Below are 14,561 nucleotides of genomic sequence, written 5' to 3'. Positions count from 1 at the left end.
CCTGCTTAGCGCGCCGCGGCAGCCCTACAGCGCTAAAGTAACCCTGCACGCGCGGGCCCTGGTGGGGAACTTAATTTTTCCACCACTTCATCCAGAAGTCCCTTTGATATTGCAGTGCACGCCTTGACTCGTTGGTGTCGTTACGGATATCACGGTACCATGTCTGCAATAGGCTCTCTTGTCTTCTGCACCGACTGCGGTAACCTGCTCGACGGTAGTACCGGCGACGAAAAAGCCGTCCTCATCTGCGGTGTTTGCGGCGCCTCCAACAAAGGTAAGCTCCAGGCATGGTCTCCATCAGATCTCGTCGTATCTCTCTCACTGTCCATTTTCCTTCGTTGTATGCTCGCTCCCGGTTTCACTTCACTTCGCTCGACTTTGCTGAAAGTTTGCGTGCATGCGGCGCCTTTGATTCAGTCTTTTCTTCAGTCCCCTAGGCCAGGGGGTAGGAAGCCGTTGGTCTTTCAGGGAGTGAAGACCCTGTTCTGTGCAAATGTTGCATGTCACTTGTCGCCTTGTCGTAGTCACTGGAGGCTGAGGACGCGATATCACGCAAAGTCTGACATTTCTCTGCGCAGACACCTCATCCAAAGTTGTTGTCACTCGGTCAAAGCCTTCGGCATTCCCCTCTTCCCTGAGGGCGAAACGCTCTGAAGTTCAGACGCTTGGAGAAGAGGATATGCAGACTGAAGCCACCATCCGTCAACCATGCGAGAAGTGCGGCCGAGAGGAAGTCAAGTACTATACACTACAGCTCCGGAGCGCCGACGAAGGTAGTACGGTGTTCTACACATGCGAATGCGGTCACAAGTATGATCTTCCTTCGTCTATGCCTCAGCCTCTGTTTGCTGACACCGTTTAGATGGAATACGAACAATTGACGACGCCACCCTCTCGTCCGATGCTTTCTTCGTCTGCACGAAACGCCAAATATGCACCCAGATGCCGCAGGTCACACGACTTGTCAGGCGAGGACCAGCTATACCTCTACTGGCCGCCCAGTTCCTGGAATAGTCGCATACTCCACCTCACCATTCTTCTCAAACTCCGCCATATCCAACGCAACAACAACGCTATCTCTTACAACTTGCTCGGGATCGTCCAAGAACTGCTTCAAGATGTCTTCAACACCCTCCTCATCACCTAGACTGCCCAGAGCTTCCGCCGCCTCATGTCTCACCATGCTCGCTTCCTCGGTGTTGCTTAACGTCTCCACCAAACTCGGTATCGAAGCCGGATGCGACAATTGCCCGAAGACGAACGCTATCTCATGTCTGAACAGCGCCGAGGGGTCGCCGAACCCGCGCGATAGAGCCTGGACGGCTAGGACGGCTGTCGGTAGGTCTGGAGGAGAGGCTAGGTCGCGGAGGGCGAACATGGCTCGATAGCGCTGGAAGAGGGGAAGACTAGTATCTAGTAGCGTCGCTTGTAATTCTGGTATCGATGATTTCTGCGAAGCGTCTGTCTGGGGCAATGGTGGAGCAGGGTCGATGGATGTAAAATCACTGCGGCCATTGTGTTAGCTGCCTGTGCCCATAGGAAGTGTCATGACTCCGCTTTGCTGTACCTCTTCTTGAGCTTCTCCGCCTGTCGCGCCTCCGAGTGCTCCCATTCTATCCGGTCGACAGCGATCTCGCACGTCTCCCGCACCACCTTAGGCTCCTCTGCGCTATCTCTCAACTCCTTGAGCAGCGCCAAGCTTCCCGCGTCGCCCAGCGCTCCCAGTGCTTCCGCCGCCTCGTGCCGGCACATCGAATCCTCCTTTTTATCCTCTAACACCGCCCTCAGGTAGGCCACGGCATGGCCATTGCCCGACTGGCCCAGGCAATACGCGAGTTCGTGCTTGAGTAGCGCAGATGGAGACGTGAATGCGGCGGCGATGGCATCGATTGCCGGGACGGTTTGCGAAGTGGGCGGAGACTGTGAGGCTAGGTGCTTAAGAGAAAAGAGGGCGCGGAAGCGGAGGGCGAGAGGCTGCGTTTCAGAGGTGAGGATCTTGCGGAGAGGGGCGACGGTCGTATCAGGTATGTCGGTGTGTGTGTCAATCGCTGAGGGCGCCATGTCTGCTGCTATGCCGATGTGCGCTTGTTGAAATCTCAGGTAACAGTGCGGGTTATGATCTTGAACCTCGAAGCGGGCACTGATCAAAATTTCGGTGGAGGGGCATGCCAAGGGCATGGAGATCGCTCGGGCCAGATCTCAGCCCTACGAGGATCCATGCCGTCGGGAGCCAGATTTGCCGGCGGCAACAGCATTACTAACTCTGTCACCACCACAACCATGGAGGCGGATAATGCGTCGCAGTCTTTTCGGGAGGTTCACCCGTACAAAAACCATCTCTCTCCATAGATACAACACTATCTGGGTTCCGCGAACACAGTATCTCTACTCCACCATGGCCGACGTCGACCCGCAAGTGCCGCAACCACCCCTTGATAATGGAGCAACTCCCCCCATAGATGCAGAGCCCAAGCTCCCAAAGCTGAGCGTGACAGAGTTCAGGATGTACAACAGGATGGCGGAGCATATGGATATGTTTGTGCGTAGACCCTCCCCACCCTATGAACCGAGTATCGCAACTAACTCCCAACCAGCACGAAAACTTCAGGCGGACCTGGAACATGCTCTACAACGCCTGCACCACCAACAAGCGCCCAAGCGGTATGTCTCTCCGCCAGTTCCTCGGCGCCGGCATCGACTTCTGCCACCACCTCGAAGTGCACCACTCGATCGAGGAGCAGCACGTCTTCCCGATCTTAGCGCGCAAGATGCCCGCATTCCGGAAGGAGCTGGAGCTGTTGACGCAGCACAAGCAGATACACAAGGGCATGGATGAGATGTCGGCGTATTTGGAGGCGTGCAAGACGGGGGAGAAGGAGCTGAGGCTGGACGAGCTGAGGGAGATCATGGATAAGTGGGGGGCGGTGCTGTGGCAGCATCTTGATGACGAGGTCAGGCAGCTGGGAGCGGAGAATATGAGGAAGTACTGGACGCTGGAGGAAATGAGGAGGATACCCATATAACATTACATCGTACAGTTCAGTGGGCTTCCGGGCAAACTCTAACGATGTAATGACTTCAACACACACGTATCTGAGGCAACCCTTTCCAGCCGGACGATCACCGCGGTAAGTCGCGGCTACGCTCGAGGTCCAACCATATTAGGTTAGTAAAGCTTATACATGTACTTCTCGCATCCGGGAGCATTCGTTCACTCACAAGAACAGAGAAGCGATGTGGATAAAGCTATTGTAGGCATTCTGCTCACGGACCGCGTGGGCTGAGGACTGATCAAGATTCTCCAGGAACCCAATTGCTACCTTGCCTCAGTCCAACTTTGCCAGTGCCTCCGCAGCAATAGCCTCCAGCTTCTCTTGCATCTCCGAGAAGATATTTATCGCCTATACAGATAATCGATCAGTACCCAGATTGCCCACAGTCAAGACATCCGTCCAGAGAAAACTCACCTCAACAAGCTTCCCAGCGTCAACTCCACCTCTACTCCTATTCACCGCCATTCTAAATGTCTCCTCATCCATAACCATCCTCTCTATCTGCTCAGACTCCTGCGCCTCGGCAGCATCAAAATCCGACACCACCCCCTTCCCCTCCGGATACGCCTCCGCCGCCAACCTCCTCAACAACCCCGGCGCAACCGTGATATGATCCGCCCCCGCCAACCTCAGCACCTCCTCCGTTGATACCAGACTTGCCGGCAGACACTTGGTCTTGTACCCCAATTTTCTAAAATAGCTCTGCGCAGCAACACAGACGTCAAACCCGGGCATGTCATCCACCAGCTCGGGGGTGAAATGCACGGCCAGCCGATTCACGTACGGTGCGATGTATGTACACCCAACCTCCGCGGCCTGCGCCGCCTGCGGCAGCGTGAATAGCGTGGTCGCGAGCGTCGCGATGCCCTCGGCTTCTAGGACGCGACACGCCTCCAGCCCTTCCCACGTCGCGGGGATCTTGATACAGATGCGCTCTCTTGTAATATTGGGATCGAGGTGCGCATAGAGCGCAACAATGCGGCGGGCGTTGGCGACGGTTTTGGGCGTCGAGAAGGAATAGTGAGGGTTTGTTTGCGTGTGTAGTCTGCCCGTGACGTGTGGGGCGATGAGGAGGGAGAGCGAAATCATCAGCAGCTCGACCGTTAGCCCGATAGCCTGGGTTTCTGGGTATTGGGGTGCGAGGGATCGAGCGCGCGAGGCGGAGGTGCTGATTAGGGTGGCATGTTTGGTGTGGAGGAGTTCGGCGGCGGCGATGGCCTGGGCGGTGTTAGAGAGACGCTTGCGCAGATAGTATTGATAGCGCTTCGGATTACGCGTATGATGAAGGTAGAGGTCGGGGGGGAGGGAATGCTTGCCTGACCTGATTCGAGGTGCAGTCGACGAAAGGGCCAAGCTCTGCGGCGACGCTTGCGTCGAGGGTGTCGCAGTCGACAGAGGACCTAGTGCGCAGATAGTCAAGTTGCGTGAGAGGCATTTTGGCTTTTGCTTCAAAATGTCGACGCGAAGGAAGCTTGAGATATCATGGAGGTTGTTGGGACTGTTTCGGTGTATCATGTCGCGATGGCGGGGCCAGGAGGGGTAGCTTGCTCCGGACCACATCCTAATCAGGTAAGCCGGTTTGATCAGTGGCACGTATTCGTGTAGGAGTAGAGTCGGAGGTTCTCAAGATATTTTTATATCAAGTAAAGACAGGAGAAGTATACAAAGGTCAAAAAGCAAGTCAAAACAGGTAAACCAAGATCCTCTTGAGAACGCCGTCGCTATGTAATGAACGCTTCAGACTCCAGCTGCTATGCATCAGACACTCCAGACCCAGCCCGTACTTAGTAAATCAGAATCTTCGGACCAGCAGCATAGGTATTCCACTCAATGTGGACCTGGTCATTCTGGCCAACCAACTCCCCAGCAATGGTATAGCCACCAGGGCAAGGGAAGTAGGTGCTGCGTGCGGGACCGTCAACAATGGCAGCCCGGCCCGGCTTGGTGGCTTCCATCAAGCCAAGATGCTGGTCGCGGAGGTTGCCCGAGGGCCAGGAGGCGCTGCTCTGCGTCGCAGGCTTCTGGCTGGTGAAGACTTGAAAGCGCTTGGAGCCCTTGAGAGTCGCGTGCTCGTCAAGCTCGAAGACGAACTGGCAGGTGTGGCCCTCGGCCCAGGCCGGGATGTCAAAGGACGCGAGGGTAGTGATGTCGGTGGTCTGGCCGGACTTGTAGATCTTGCCGTAGTAGACACCGTGGTGGACTGCGCCGGTCCAGACTTCGTAGAGGGAGGTGGCGGTAGGATTGATGGTGGTGTAGGAGGAGCCAGATTGCGGCGCAGGCGCACCGGTGTTGTTATTTGGGGTCGGAGCAGCAAAGGCGCTGGAGGTGAAGCCGAGGACGGCGGCGATGGCAGAGGAGGTAAACTTCATTTTGATTGTGGAGAAGTAAATTGACCGGATCTTTATGGTAAGATGTTCGAAGAAAAGTAGAGCAGTTGAAGAGTGAGCGTAGCAATGAAAGCTATCGAATTACTCTGGAACGAAAGTTGTAGGGAATTGAAGATGGAAGGAAATAAGGAAACTGTACTGATTGCTAATGAGATGAAGAAAACAAGAACCAGCAGCGAGCGACACCTACTATATACTACTTCAGAAGCTTCTTGCTATAATATTAGCATCACGAGTTTCGATGGGCTTGACAGCTGAGGTTCAGCTCTGAGCTCGGCGTCGAGGCGGAGTCCAGGGCGCAGTCTCGTGGTTTCTGCATGCCGTCTGACGGCTGTGCTCAGCCCTAAGAAGCAAGAAACTCGCTCGTCTTAATCAGTACAAGCGGGAAGCTTAGCAGACGATCATCGCTGTTCCATTCGAGAGCTGCTGAAAGGGCTGAGGTCGCTGACCCGGGCTGAACATCGTCCTTGGGGCTGGTCGCAAGACCAGTCGCAAAACTCACCATTTCAGCTTGCCCACAACACAAGGTCTGAACTTTCAGTCGAGCTCGCGCTATTCTGAGCACCGGAGAGAGCTTCAGCCTCCACCGTGGCTACCGATACCGGACGATATCGGTTTGCTCTTGCCTGGTAAACTGGTCGTCGAGCCGGGAGTCCCCGTGCTGTAAATGTACCGCAATAGTATTACTCAGCCTCTATACATTTTTTCAGTAAGATGAGACACAGAGCAATTCGCAGAAGCTGAGGAGCGAGTCATCGTAGAAATCTGCAGCAGGCTTGCAAATGGGCTGAGGCCGGCGATGGAGGCAGATGATCACGTGAGGTAAGTAGTATCATGTCTTCTCATTTTGCAGAACTCTCCGATTTGATAACTGGCTTGCACTGTTGTCGACCTCTTACACGTCCATACAGCCTTATGCGGTCGACAAAGCATTACGATGCGAGTTCAGCGTGGCTGATTAGCAAAACCGAGCTGCTAATGAACTGCCGGGCAGTTGAGGCAGCGGCATTCGATCTCACAATACGCTACAGACTATCTCAATCATCACTTTTAGCCATCTCAAGTATAAGCATCCATATGAACACCACTTTTCCAATTCAAGCTATTCCGAACTCCATAACCGTCATGTATTGTGCTGCTTTAAGCACAACCGTGTTGCCTTCGGCCGGCTAATTAGGAGCTTCAACCACCGGCGTCCTGTACATAATAAACACTGTTTCCCCGATGCTGTTCTTTCCCCTCTTCCTCACCAGTCCGAGTTGTTGAAGTACGTAACCCCTCTCACCAGCCTATCAGTAATATACCCCGTCACCAGGGCATAAATCCCCTTATGCAGCAGATCAATGACCTGCTCGTTGATCGGCCACGTCCACGGCGGCGCGCTCGTCCCCGCCGTGTTCTCGAGCGTCTGATCTAGCCCGAGACGGATGAAGGTGAAGACGTAGGAGGCAAAGGGGCCGATGATGCCATAGTACGACATCAGCGCGCGGACGGGCCCGGCGATGATGCCCGTGCCCCAGTGGTGGAAGTGGTTCAGCACGTCCGGATGTCGGTCGCGAGAGAGGCCGAGAAGGTTGCCGGTTGTGTGGCCGGGCACGTAGGAGTTCGGGCGATGGGTGATGAGCTGCTCGAGCTTGTTCGAGACCGTCAGGCTGGTGGAATGTTAGTAATACAGCGGTGGTGGTGTAGCTGTAGGCAGCTGAGAAACTTCTTACGCGGCCACTCCTGCGAATCCAGCGGCGAGGCCGATGCCGAGAGCTTGGCCAAAGGAGACCTTTGGGAACGGTGGGTATGAGGATTTCTCGTCCATTGTGATTAAGGCTAGGCAGTAGAGTTGAGGTGGACAGAGTAGAGAGGAGGACTTTTCAAACGATGCCGAGAACTAGATGTGTTGGAGGAACGGGATGGAATTTAAGGATGGGATTCATGATGGGAAAGAGCTCGACGATCCCATCGGCATCATAATCACATCACCACCACAACATCATTGCGGGTCAGAGCACGCGACTTGCGCGTTTGTAACGGGGTCTCGTTCTCAAACATACCTGCTGGTGATAGTCGCTACAGCAGACAGCTACCTGACTTAGAGTCTCGTATCAATAAGACTGTTCACCTGTCGGCGCTTCAGTTCATGCTGGTCTCTATCGTAGGTCGCGATGGCCGCTGCGCTGAGGATCCGTGCATTTGGCGGGGTGTGAGATCCCTGTCAGCCCTACGGCTCCGATTACCAAGCCACTTTTCTGGGGCATCCATGGATGTCAAAAGTGACATCTTATGTTGAACTTTTCACTTCTCCCAACCACCTGACTCTCCTTACAAGATCCGTGAGTGTCGTCCTTGCATTCTCCGCAGCACCCGCCTGCGAAACCACCAGTATCCAACATGGCGCCCACGCTCGAGGCAGAAGCGTCAACGCAAGTAGACCTTGACGCCCCTCTCCACGCCGCGCCGAAACTGGTTGCGCCAGAGCCAGGTACGTGTTCCCTTCATCCCTTGACCCAATCTCAGCCAGCATTAACTGACCAAAAGTAAACCAGAACACTGCCCCGGCCCCGAGTCCAAACAAGCAGGCCTCAACCCCGCCTGCGCCGGCTGCCCGAACCAAACAATCTGCGCCACCGCGCCCAAAGGCCCCGACCCCGACATCCCGCTCATAACCTCCCGGCTCTCAGGCGTGCGCCACAAGATCCTCGTCCTCTCCGGCAAAGGCGGCGTGGGCAAGTCGACCTTCAGCTCCGCGCTGGCCTGGGGCTTCGCATCGAACCCGGACCACGTTGTTGGACTGATGGACACCGACATATGCGGGCCGAGCATCCCGAAGATGATGGGCGTGGAGGACGAGACGATTCACGTTAGCGGTGAGGGCTGGAGTCCGGTCTGGGTGGCTGAGAACCTGGGGGTCATGAGCGTGCAGTTCATGCTGCCGAATAGAGATGATGCGGTCATTTGGCGAGGACCGAAGAAGAACGGATTGATTAAGAAGTTCCTGAAAGATGTCGAATGGGGCGACTTGGACTTCTTGGTTGTGGATACGCCACCGGGGACAAGCGATGAGCATTTGTCTGTCACGTCGTTCCTAAAAGAGGCCGGTGTTAGCGGCGCGGTACTAGTGTCGACGCCGCAGGAGGTGTCGTTGCTCGACGTGCGGAAAGAGCTGGATTTCTGCCGCAAGGCTGGGCTCAGGGTGCTCGGCATCGTGGAGAATATGAGCGGGTTCGTGTGCCCGAACTGCAAGCATCAGAGCCAGATCTTCAGGGCGACAACAGGCGGCGCGAGGAAGTTAGCAAAGGAGGAAGGAATTCCATTCCTGGGCGCCGTGCCGCTGGACCCGCGGATCGGGAAGAGCTGCGACTATGGGGAGAGCTTCTTGGAGCAGTTTGGGGACACGCCGACAGGGCAGGCTCTGATGGGTGTCGTGCAGGCCGTGGGGAGGGAGTTAGGGTTGGACGTTGAGGAGGTGTTGCCAGGTAATTGAGGGCGGCTCATCTGCTCGAGGAAAGGCGTCCCATTCCCTGGACGCTCTTGAAACAGTGGACGAGGCGCGTCCAAGCTACAAAGGAAGAGCGGGAACACCACATCTTCGACTGCTGGCGAAGCAGGGATTTGGCGCCTTTTCTAGCTTGGATATCAGCGCTACTCTGAAGAGGGGTGGTGCAATCCGGAGAACTGGAGAGCAGAGGAGCAGGACGGCGGTCAAGCATGAAAGAGTATGCTGCTTTGATGGGGTCGAAGAACAAGATCCTCTGAAGGACAGAGGTGGCACGGCATGGCGAGAGCCTGAGGAAGAAGGCGCCATTTTGTCAAAGCAGGAGCATATGTGGCGCATGGCATTCGCTAGTGTTGGAGAACTATCCTGCTCTCGTAAGTGAAGTTTGTAAGATCCAAGAAGATTAATAATCGATGCTATAGCCAGCGCTTCCCCGTACTGTTATCACCTTCGCTCGAATTAAAGTGTTCCTTACCCTGCCGCAATGGAGTGTCGATGTTCCTGAGGTGTGATACACACCTGGCACCTAGACTTGCCGTGCTTGGTATGTCAGCCCTATGGATTGCGTAACACATCTGCCGATCCACAAAATCTATGGATCATGTGATCACTGGGCGAGTAAGCGCCTAGCCCTTCAGCTGAACGGACACCCATCACTCGCAGATACTTCCGTCGTGTCTTTTAGGACCAGCCATCAACCTCAATACCTTGAGAGTAACTACGAAACTGGTGGCTATACGTTTATTAATCCTAACCTCTAGCACCTACTCGTGTACTATCTCTCCTCTGAACACCTCCTGCCAAAGCATTTCGGATATCTAATCCTCAGAACTTGTGGTAGAGAGCTGCTCTAAAAATTTCAAGTCACACGAATCTTGTAGCATCCCCTCAAATCTCACCATGACATCGTCGCTTCTGGTTTCTCTTACGTACACTTCTAAACATCACTTCCGTGTTCGAGCCGGAGGTGCAATAATACCAATTGCACACTTGAGCCACATCCGCCTGTGTAGGCAGTAGAATCTTACACATGGTTGAGGATCTTACATAGGATTGAAGATGATCGCAACCCTGGGAACCTTTTGAGCTTACACGAACACCCTGCTGGCTTCTGTGAATCCCGCGCTTACTCTGATGTTCAGCTCTGATGCTATAACTCCAAGAAAGATCATAAGAATGCGGCTGGCTGCGCTCTTCGCTTGTCAAGCTATTAACCTTTCAGCTCTACCACTTAGCGCCCCTTAATAGTAAACATTTACGAATTGGGTAGCTGGGCGGCTACTACTCTATCTCCCACCATGCTATCTCTACTCGTCGCTCTCGCATCTCTTTTGCTGGTGCCGTTCGTGGCCGGCAGCCCTTCCCCTGATGGCGATCCAGATTGGCGTGGACACAAACACCACTGCGTCACCGACAGAGAGGCTGCAGCCCTGGTCCCCAGATTTCAAGAGCTGTATCGCTTCGCCGATCAAGCTGTTGCTGACGAAATATTGACGGACGACTTCCACGAGTACTCCGACAGTGTAAACTGGATAATCTTCAACGCTACTAAACCAGTAGGTGACACTATCTGTATATGTTTTGCCGCCTTAGTGCGAATGTGGGCGCTGGCATGACTGCATGTTAGACACTTTTTTGTAGTCCGAACCATAAAAGATACTCTATCACACATGGCTAGTCCCCACATTGTCGACCTCTTAACCTTCAGCCGCTTTCTGTAACCTCGCCTGTTTCGTATTTATCATGTGCTAGCCACTGCTGTCGCTAACGCACGTTCAGCCTGGAGCACCGGTTCACACCTCGAAAGCAGAATTTCTTGCTACCTGGCAAGCTGTCCAGGCGGCCACCGGGCCCGGCGAACCCTTCGAGCCGCTGAACATTTGGCACAGCTGCCACACAATCTCGTTTCGCTGGATCTCGCGGACAAGGCCTTACCCACTAATCGGCGTGGACGTGCTGGAGCTTCACCCGAAGACGCACAAGATCCAGAACGACTATGCAGAACTCAACACAGCGGCACTCTTGGCGAACGCCGGCTGCAGCTTCGACTGCCCTGCTTAGGGTCACGTCAAGCGCTGGGCGTGGCCAGCCCACTAAAATGCTGTATATTCATGGCTTTGGGCGTTCGTTCTGCTCCACGATCACCGAATTGGTCCATATGTCACACATTTAGTATCGTTGGGAATATAAATCACCATGGGGACTTTCCTTCGAGGCGCTACACGAATGCTGTATGTCTGTGTCCGATGGGAAAGTGGTAATTAAGCTGTCAACCTTTGCGCATTCCTCCCAAGGCCAGACAAGATGGTTAAACGTGCTGCAACGCCCACGTGACCAACGTACCAATCCGCATCGGACAGCTCGGACGCTCCTCCTTGATGCCCTTTGCCTAATTCATCCTGCATTAACCCACTCAAGCAGCTAGCACTCGCGCCAATTCCATTTCGAAGCGATGGAGACTCTTTAGCGGCGCAGATCTCCGTCATTCCGGTCAGCTTCAGGGTAGCTCAGGCTTGGCGTCAGCTGCTGCGCGCGTTGCGATCAGTAAACCTGCTGCTTGCGCCCGAGCAAGGCTTCGCACCACCGCTCTTATGTTCGCCGTCGCTCGTTCTTAGTATCGCCGTTCATGAGCTCCTCCTTCTAGTACTCTTACGCACGTTGTCGTCGTGCGCATTTCAGTGATACCCCTATCTCGTTGCACAGCTCTGATTCTACCCTTCGTCGCCGACCTCTGCGTTTGGCCTTTGTACAACGAGCCTACCGAACATGGACTCTCAGCAAGTACGACAATACGATGACTCATGGGAGCATCAGCAGAACCAGACACCAGATCAACGACGGGCAGCCGGCGGGCACTGGGGTCCGCAGGCCGGCCATCGAACAGTAGGCGGAGCAGCTACAGCTGCTATAGGAAACACCCTTCGCGATGGACACCATTACCCTGAATACGAGCAGCATGCAGTGGACCCGAATTCAACTGAAGGAGAACCGCCACACATGCGCCAGGACGGGGTTCAGGGCGTTGGCACTGGTCCACAGGACATCGATACATCGGACGCGTTGGAGGTCATCTGCGGTCCGCTACTCAACTACAAGCGCATGAGCAATGCGCAAGACGACAGTCCGATATGGCATGGAAGCGTTCTGGTCGTGACCAAGCCAGGCCAGGCAGATCCGCAGCTGAGCTTGCGATGTCTTGAGCTCCTGAATGGCAGCAGCGACACGAGCGCGGGAAAGTCGCCCAGGTCTTTCCATGGCGAGAAGCTCTATGCCGATCCGAAGAAGATGTTCTGGCGCTTCAGGATCGACCTGCCCATACAGGACTCCGAAGCAAAATGGGAGTATCAGGTTCACCGCTTACGCATGCCCGACTCGAGGAACGGCGACCAGGCGACGCAATTCGTCGTCCCTTCCAAGACTGCATCAATGCGGATCCTCTTCCACTCATGTAATGGCTTCAGCGTCGGCACCGATGTTGATGCTTGGTCAGGACCCGCCCTCTGGAACGACGTTCTCCGCGTGCACGCCGACAGGCCTTTCCATGTCATGATTGGAGGCGGGGATCAGATCTACAACGATGGCGTACGCGTGGACGGGCCGTTGCGGTCATGGACGAATATTGCCAATCCGAAGAAGAGGCGGGACTTCCCCTTTAACGAGGAGTTGCGCCAGAGGTGTGATTCATACTACTTCAACAACTACATTAGGTGGTACAACCACGAACCTTTCTCTACTGCCAACGGACAGATCCCTCAGCTGAACATCTGGGACGATCATGATATTATCGACGGCTTTGGATCGTACACGGATCACTTCATGAGATGCGCCGTATTTCGGGGAATTGGTGGAGTTGCACACAAGTACTACCTCCTGTTCCAGCATCACATCGCTCCGCCGAAGAGTACCTTTACCACCGACGCTCCGAAGACGATGCACGCTGGGATGAACGGCACGCCGGCTGATCCGGTGCAGATGAAGGATACGTTCGTCATGGTTGAGAAGGATGAGGATCCATCCTACATTATCGGACCTAAGCCCGGCCCATACGTCGAAGAACGAAGTAGGAGTCTGTTCTGTCAGTTGGGGGCACGCGTCGCATTTCTGGGCATTGATGCCAGGACAGAGCGCACACGCCGGCAGATCAACTACCCTGAGACATACAACCTCCTCTTCGACCGGGTCTCTAAAGAGCTCGCCGCGAACCAGAACATCAAGCATCTGATCTTGCTCCTGGGCGTACCAATCGCATACCCGCGCCTCCAGTGGCTCGAGCAGATCCTGCAGAGCCCTATCATCGGCCCCATCCGCTTCTTGAACAAGCGCTTCGGCCTCGCAGGCAACTTCTTCAATCAATTCGACGGAAAGGTAGATCTCCTCGACGATCTTGACGATCATTACACCGCGCACCAGCACAAGCGTGAACGCAAGGGCCTGATGATGCGCCTGCAAGCCCTGGCGAAACAGCACAGCGTCCGGATCACAATTCTAGGCGGCGACGTCCACCTTGGGGCCATCGGCCGCTTCTACTCGAACCCCAAGCTCGCCCTGCCTGCCGAGCGCGATTGGCGCTACATGCCCAACATCATCTCAAGCGCCATCACCAACAAGCCGCCTCCGGCCGCAGTCGCGAATCTCCTGGCCCGCCGGAATAAAATCCATCACCTCGACCACGATACCGATGAGACGCTGCTCGAGATCTTTGACCGTGATCCAGGCCTAGGGCCGGACGGCAAACCGAATAGTAACGGCCACGTGAACGGGAAGGAGGTCAGCAAGAAAACGAGCGATGGGAATCACTGCACGATGCCCTCGCGCAACTATGCCATCATCGCCGAAAGCCACGACGGGTGGACGCCGCCGCATCATCACCATGCTGCCAATGGCACCACCAACGCCGTGAATGGCCACGACAAGGGCAACAGCAGTAATGCTCAGAACTCATCCTCCATCCTCGGAGGCGGCAAGCCGAACCCGCGGAAACCGATCCATGCCGGCGAGATGGACGCGGGGACCACGCATCCTGCGGCAACTGGCACGGCGTGCACGAGGCTGTGCGGTGCGGATGGGCTGGATGTCACACTGAGGGTGGAGATCTCGCCGAGTGATCCGCAGGGTAGGACGGAGGGGTATGGGTTTAGTATTCCGGCGCTGGATGCGCTGGCTTACAAGAACCAGGGGGAGACGTGGTAGGGGTTTGAAAGTAACGCCCCTCAAGGTCGCTGGGATCGTTCACTTGCGTTCACGCTTTTTCATGATACCCTCATTGTGTTTCAGTCGAGGCTGTAGGACAGGTACGGGTTTTAATGTCGAGGTCGAGGCTTCGGGACTTTCACGTCACGCTACGCGTGCTGTATTCAAGAGCGCATGTGGCCTGATATTTGCTTCACCGGGCTCTTCGGAATGGACTTCCGCGCTGGGTTACGAGCAGTCGAGTAGAAAAGCTGTCTTGGTTCCTTTGTAGAATTGACTGTTCCTCGTGCCGGACTCGTAGAGTCATCATGCCGGATGTTGTTCTCCCTCTCACGGTCCGCCCTGTGAGGGTCCTTCCTTCAGTATTGAACTTCAGCGTAGAGACCGACAAGGAAGATTCCGAGCTTCTCTGGCAAAGCACCCCTGCCTCAGGTCTTTGGGCCG

General features: G+C 55.1%; 9 protein-coding genes across 9 annotated transcripts; 5 read left to right on the top strand and 4 right to left on the bottom strand.

Moving 5' to 3' along the window:
* Positions 1-159: 159 nt before the first annotated feature.
* W97_00356 (DNA-directed RNA polymerase I subunit A12) lies at positions 160-862 on the top strand (the record flags this gene model as incomplete). Its single annotated transcript, XM_007778272.1, has 2 exons — positions 160-274; positions 579-862. 2 exons carry the CDS (start codon positions 160-162, stop codon positions 860-862), a joined length of 399 nt encoding a protein of 132 aa, XP_007776462.1.
* A 117-nt stretch (positions 863-979) lies between these two features.
* Positions 980-2,061, bottom strand: W97_00355 (deoxyhypusine hydroxylase; the record flags this gene model as incomplete). Its single annotated transcript, XM_007778271.1, has 2 exons — positions 980-1,505; positions 1,568-2,061. 2 exons carry the CDS (start codon positions 2,059-2,061, stop codon positions 980-982), a joined length of 1,020 nt encoding a protein of 339 aa, XP_007776461.1.
* A 334-nt stretch (positions 2,062-2,395) lies between these two features.
* W97_00354 (uncharacterized protein) lies at positions 2,396-3,023 on the top strand (the record flags this gene model as incomplete). The annotated part of the gene is made up of 2 exons (XM_007778270.1): positions 2,396-2,539; positions 2,595-3,023. The coding sequence occupies 2 exons, from the start codon at positions 2,396-2,398 to the stop codon at positions 3,021-3,023; spliced, it is 573 nt and encodes a 190-aa protein (XP_007776460.1).
* A 303-nt stretch (positions 3,024-3,326) lies between these two features.
* Positions 3,327-4,488, bottom strand: W97_00353 (uncharacterized protein; the record flags this gene model as incomplete). Its single annotated transcript, XM_007778269.1, has 3 exons — positions 3,327-3,401; positions 3,468-4,271; positions 4,375-4,488. The coding sequence occupies 3 exons, from the start codon at positions 4,486-4,488 to the stop codon at positions 3,327-3,329; spliced, it is 993 nt and encodes a 330-aa protein (XP_007776459.1).
* Positions 4,489-4,837: 349 nt separating this feature from the next.
* W97_00352 (uncharacterized protein) lies at positions 4,838-5,422 on the bottom strand (the record flags this gene model as incomplete). Its single annotated transcript, XM_007778268.1, has 1 exon — positions 4,838-5,422. The coding sequence occupies one exon, from the start codon at positions 5,420-5,422 to the stop codon at positions 4,838-4,840; it is 585 nt and encodes a 194-aa protein (XP_007776458.1).
* A 1,264-nt stretch (positions 5,423-6,686) lies between these two features.
* Positions 6,687-7,250, bottom strand: W97_00351 (uncharacterized protein; the record flags this gene model as incomplete). The annotated part of the gene is made up of 2 exons (XM_007778267.1): positions 6,687-7,092; positions 7,156-7,250. 2 exons carry the CDS (start codon positions 7,248-7,250, stop codon positions 6,687-6,689), a joined length of 501 nt encoding a protein of 166 aa, XP_007776457.1.
* A 572-nt stretch (positions 7,251-7,822) lies between these two features.
* Positions 7,823-8,915, top strand: W97_00350 (cytosolic Fe-S cluster assembly factor NBP35; the record flags this gene model as incomplete). The annotated part of the gene is made up of 2 exons (XM_007778266.1): positions 7,823-7,913; positions 7,978-8,915. The coding sequence occupies 2 exons, from the start codon at positions 7,823-7,825 to the stop codon at positions 8,913-8,915; spliced, it is 1,029 nt and encodes a 342-aa protein (XP_007776456.1).
* A 1,310-nt stretch (positions 8,916-10,225) lies between these two features.
* Positions 10,226-10,988, top strand: W97_00349 (uncharacterized protein; the record flags this gene model as incomplete). Its single annotated transcript, XM_007778265.1, has 2 exons — positions 10,226-10,483; positions 10,707-10,988. The coding sequence occupies 2 exons, from the start codon at positions 10,226-10,228 to the stop codon at positions 10,986-10,988; spliced, it is 540 nt and encodes a 179-aa protein (XP_007776455.1).
* Positions 10,989-11,693: 705 nt separating this feature from the next.
* W97_00348 (uncharacterized protein) lies at positions 11,694-14,117 on the top strand (the record flags this gene model as incomplete). Its single annotated transcript, XM_007778264.1, has 1 exon — positions 11,694-14,117. The coding sequence occupies one exon, from the start codon at positions 11,694-11,696 to the stop codon at positions 14,115-14,117; it is 2,424 nt and encodes an 807-aa protein (XP_007776454.1).
* Between the last annotated feature and the right edge of the window lie 444 nt (positions 14,118-14,561).

This window comes from Coniosporium apollinis, assembly GCF_000281105.1.
Source record: "Coniosporium apollinis CBS 100218 chromosome Unknown supercont1.1, whole genome shotgun sequence".
Taxonomy (NCBI): Eukaryota; Fungi; Ascomycota; class Dothideomycetes; genus Coniosporium; species Coniosporium apollinis.
The sequence above is the reverse complement of the archived record's forward strand: the minus strand, read 5'-3'. Positions and strand labels throughout refer to the sequence as shown.